At 36.5% G+C, this 4,558-nt stretch overlaps 1 protein-coding gene across 1 annotated transcript; it reads right to left on the bottom strand.

The window, feature by feature from the left end:
• Positions 1-1,435: 1,435 nt before the first annotated feature.
• Positions 1,436-2,917, bottom strand: LOC131019024 (protein FAR1-RELATED SEQUENCE 5-like). The gene has a single exon (XM_057947712.1). It carries the CDS (start codon positions 2,915-2,917, stop codon positions 1,436-1,438), a length of 1,482 nt encoding a protein of 493 aa, XP_057803695.1.
• Between the last annotated feature and the right edge of the window lie 1,641 nt (positions 2,918-4,558).

Raw genomic sequence — 4,558 nt, 5'->3', positions numbered from 1 at the left:
GGAAGAATACATGGAGACGAAGTTCAAATATTTGGAGAATTTGATAGACATTTACAGCAACCGTGTCGCATGCTCGTGTAGTACTGAATTGGGTGGTCCAACTCCGGACCGTATTGTTGCTAATAGCGCAAAAGATGGTGGTGATCTAACTAAAAGGTCGACTTCGAAGGAGTGTGGAACTGCTGGTTATGGCCATGTGAGGAGAGAACATACTCGCATGAAATCGAAATTAGTTGTGTCTTCCTTTGAAAATCTTGGTGGAGGCTCCACATACGATCCTAACGAAAGCAATATGATGCCGGCAGAATTGGATCCTTTCATTGGTTGGATGTTTGATCCCCTAAATTCGAAACGGTAAATTGAAATTACTTCTTGAACTGTTTCCTCCCTTTTTAAAAAAAAGATTAAACAATTATATTTTGTCCTGTGAATAAGAGTAGTTTATTTACTTTGTAGGGAAAATGAATTGATGCTTCCGACCGACGTTTTGCAATATGGCGATATGGTTTGGTTCAAAACTCTGTGGAGCGACGACGGGTGGCTTGATAACACGGTGATATTGTATTTCATGTGTTTAATTTTAATACCTCATTTAGTGTATATTTTAATAGAATCTGTAAGTTTTTGATTTTGCAGCATATAGATGCTCTCATTAATTTGCTAATCATAAGATATAACAAGAACTCTACCTTCAGTCATGGCCGTCGTTGGAGTTGCCTTGAGATATGTTGTTGGGTGAGATTATTATTTTTTATGTTGCATGTAATATTCATGCCTAACTATCGTGGCTTAAACGGTTCTTATAACTTTGCTCTCAGCAAGCACTAACTAAGACAAATTTGGATAAAAACATGTCTGTTTTGATGCCTTACATTTGTGGAGAACGACCGGTGCGCGGAGGTGTGAAGTGGTGTGAAGTTGACCACCTTTTCGGCGTTGCGAATGTTCACGGAAATCATTGGATCTTCTACGATGTGTCATTGGAGGAACAAAAGATAACTATTTAGAATTCTTTGGAGTAGGAGCAGTATTGGGATAGTATAGTATTAGTATCACATTTCTCGTATGTCCGTCGAAACCTTCCGATTTTGTGCAGCATGGGTGGATTATGGGATTCGTCTACCCATCCTCGTTCTGCATTGAAAAATTATTGGGATGTAGTGAATTACTCGGGCACACCGAAACAGGTAAACACAAGCAATTGTGGTATTATGGCTATTAAATTTATGGAGTGTCTCGCATATAATGTTTCAGTGACGAAAATAATTCCCCGACTTTGTGAGAAATTTCGGCAATGTTACTGTGCAAAGCTGTTTCAACTCGCGGAAGAATTGAAACTAAGTGTTGGTGATTAAGTGTGTGGTTTGTGGCCGATAGTATTTTGTTTCGTGTATCCATACTCTTAAATTGAGAACCGAGACGCAATGGGAAAATTTTATTGTATTTTGAGTCGTGAAAATTTTTCTACACTGAAGGCGGTCGACCAACGCTTTCTCAGGCTATACATGGTTTTGAACCATATATTTTCCTTTAGATTGAAATCCTCCATCATGTAATGCCAGGTTGCATCGAACTCTTCAACATTTTCACATCCGTTCATACATCGATGCCACAAGCTTTTGAATTCTTTATTGTAATTCAACTTACCAAATTGCTTCCCGGCATTCTTGTTTATGTGCCATTGACATAGCCTATGGGCTGCTACATGAAATGTGTTGTCCAAACCATTCATTAAAGCTTGATCTTGGTCCGAGAAAATTATTGCAGGCTCATTACGATACATCGACTCCAAAAAAGTTGAAAATAACCATTCGTATGATTCCGTTTTTTCATCCGCCAAGAAAGTCATTGCAAACATAACATTGGTACGATGATGGTTAATTCCTATGATGGGAACACAAACCAAATCGTACTTGTTAGTCTTATAGGTGGCATCAACGGAAACAACATCGCCAAAATGTTGGTAGTCTATAAGGCACCTTGTGTCGCGGAAAAGTAGATTTTTCAGCCTCCCATCATCCCCTACCTTCACCTTCCAAAAGAAAGAAGGGTCACTGGAACCCTTGTCCGTGAGATACTTCAACAACTTGTTTGCGTCGGCATTACAAACTTTCAACATTTTACTCCGCTCACTACTGAGCTCATTATACACATCCTTGCGCAGAAAACCAATAATTGCTCGACTACCCGCTTCATTCTCAAGAAAACGATACGCTCGACTAACACCAATACCGCTAGAGGTTAAAGCTATGAGCAACGTCTTCTTCGATTGCGACATATTGCGAGCGGAACGAAGAAGGTAACTCTCACTTGGGTGGAGTAATTTGTGGTTGTGGTGGGTCTCGAAAACTGTCACTTTCCATGGCGACTCAACGTCATATCTACAAACACGTAGCTTCGCCTTGCAATTGCACCTATAAGACTGCCTTTTGCATACTGGCACTTTATCATTCGAGCATTTGTTGTCAGGAGAACCCTCACACGAACAATGATAAAACTTGGCCCGAACAAACATAGTGTTCAAGAAATATGATTGACTTCCTTTCCTCACCGAGAATCCCTTAAGCCGTCCGTACTCACGATACAATACATGGACCTCGTCCAAAGTATCAATGCAACATCCCAACTTTATCAAACCTTTCACCAATTTCTTTGACACTTGTACCGAACATTCACTTTTTTCCGGCAGATTGCGACTATTATCAACATTATTGGAACGAAACGAATCTGTTGGACCATCGTCACCATCTCCATTATCATTTTCATTCGGGCCGCTCATGATCCGAAATCTGTGTTCCTCTGATCCTTCATCCTCGAACCCATCGTCATTGTTGCCAAATGAGGTTGTGTTAGTGTTGGCACTGGAGGTATCTTCACCACTATAATCTCCACAACTAACATTCAAATCCAAGCTCATTTCTCAAAGGTCCACTGCAACTGTATCTGCAACGAAAAGCCAGTGAAATTGGCTTCGATTAAACAACAAACTAAATACACCAAGCCATACACAAGTGCGCAAATTACATAAAACAAAATCTCCATTAATCACTAATTGCTCATTAGAAGACACTAAGACAACTAAATACATTCTGCCCAACTAACATAAATGATAGCAAAAACACTGCTGCCGCAGTTTGAATGTGTTAAATTATGACAAAATTAAAAATTACAAAACAAGGTTTACAATAAACAATTATGACAAGATGTATAAATAACAACCATTTGCTCCAATTAGTAGTTCACATTGCACAGAATAAAACGACGCCAAAAAAACCAACATTCCATCACCAAAGCCTCACGAAAAACATACATGAGTTACTAAGAATTAAGAACAGTAAACCTCCAAATGAAAACGCAAAAAGCGACGGTAAATGTTTACCTTTACAAAGTTAGGGCACCAGTCTTCAAATTTCAAAATCGCAAAATTCTCGCAGTCCGGAAAACGGGAAAAAAGAACGTCGCAAAATTGTGGTAAATTTCTTCAGCAAAGTGTGCAACCTTCTCCAACAAGCCAAGTTTAACAAAAAAATAATAGAATATCTGTTGCTAGGTGAAAATAGAATTACGAAATATGTTTGAAAAAATTCGAGTGGAAACTTTTACTGATATTTGAAAACATAATCCAACGGTGGTGGGTTTACACAGTGAAAAGGACAAATAAATCGCAGGTTGAAACGTGTCCTACCCAAATCAAAATTCTCTTGTTCTATTATATAGATTTATTTAGTTATGTGTAGGAATTAGTATATTAAACAGCTACTAATTTCATTATATTGATGGTTTATTGTTATTTTTCTCAAAATGGAATTTAATTTAATTATTTGCTTGCAATCTATTAATTTAACCATCATTATACAATACTCATTAAATTTTATATTTTACTCGTTAAGATGATAATATTATTATAAAGTAATTTAAATCATATAGTAATATTAACATTTTTTGGTTGCATAAATCATACTAACATTTGATATTTATACATAATTTAAAATTTTGTAAATAATAAAATATATTATAATTCGTGCATCGTATTGGAGAGCGTACTAGCTAGCACTGACAAACTCAAGTATGAAAGAAATTGGTCTCATAATCAATAATAATTTATTACATTTTCTTAGGTAATTTTTAAGAAGATATTTTCTTAGATAAATTAATACGAAAACTATCAACAAATTTTTGTTAGTATTTATTTTTTCCTAAAAAATAAGTACGAGTTAGTTTTTTTTTTAAAGCAAGTAGAACTCTTACGTATTTTTTTATTTTCTTGTTTCAAAAATAAATAATAGGGTGTGCTTGTGGGTGGTGATACCTCTTTTATTTATTTTTCGAAGGGGGTTGGTGGCGGCTCATGGGGTGGCTGTGGGTATTTGACAAACATGGTTTTCGTACCTCAATTCCACATGATTTGTTGTCATTTCCCTTCATATTTTGATTGCTAATATGTGTTTGTATCCCAATTTTGAGTTTTGTTGAGTTTTGATGCTTGGTGTAGCTTTTGGAGTGATTTCAGGAAAAATCAAAGATTAATTGGATGATTTTGAAGACATGAGATTGAAGT

The sequence above is a fragment of the Salvia miltiorrhiza genome, chromosome 3, assembly GCF_028751815.1.
Source record: "Salvia miltiorrhiza cultivar Shanhuang (shh) chromosome 3, IMPLAD_Smil_shh, whole genome shotgun sequence".
Taxonomy (NCBI): Eukaryota; Viridiplantae; Streptophyta; class Magnoliopsida; order Lamiales; family Lamiaceae; genus Salvia; species Salvia miltiorrhiza.
This window is presented reverse-complemented; position numbering and strand designations above follow the sequence as displayed.

Bases quoted from the DNA above. Each gene is read 5' to 3' on its own strand.
- LOC131019024 (XM_057947712.1), bottom strand. From the start codon at position 2,917: ATGAGCTTGGATTTGAATGTTAGTTGTGGAGATTATAGTGGTGAAGAT.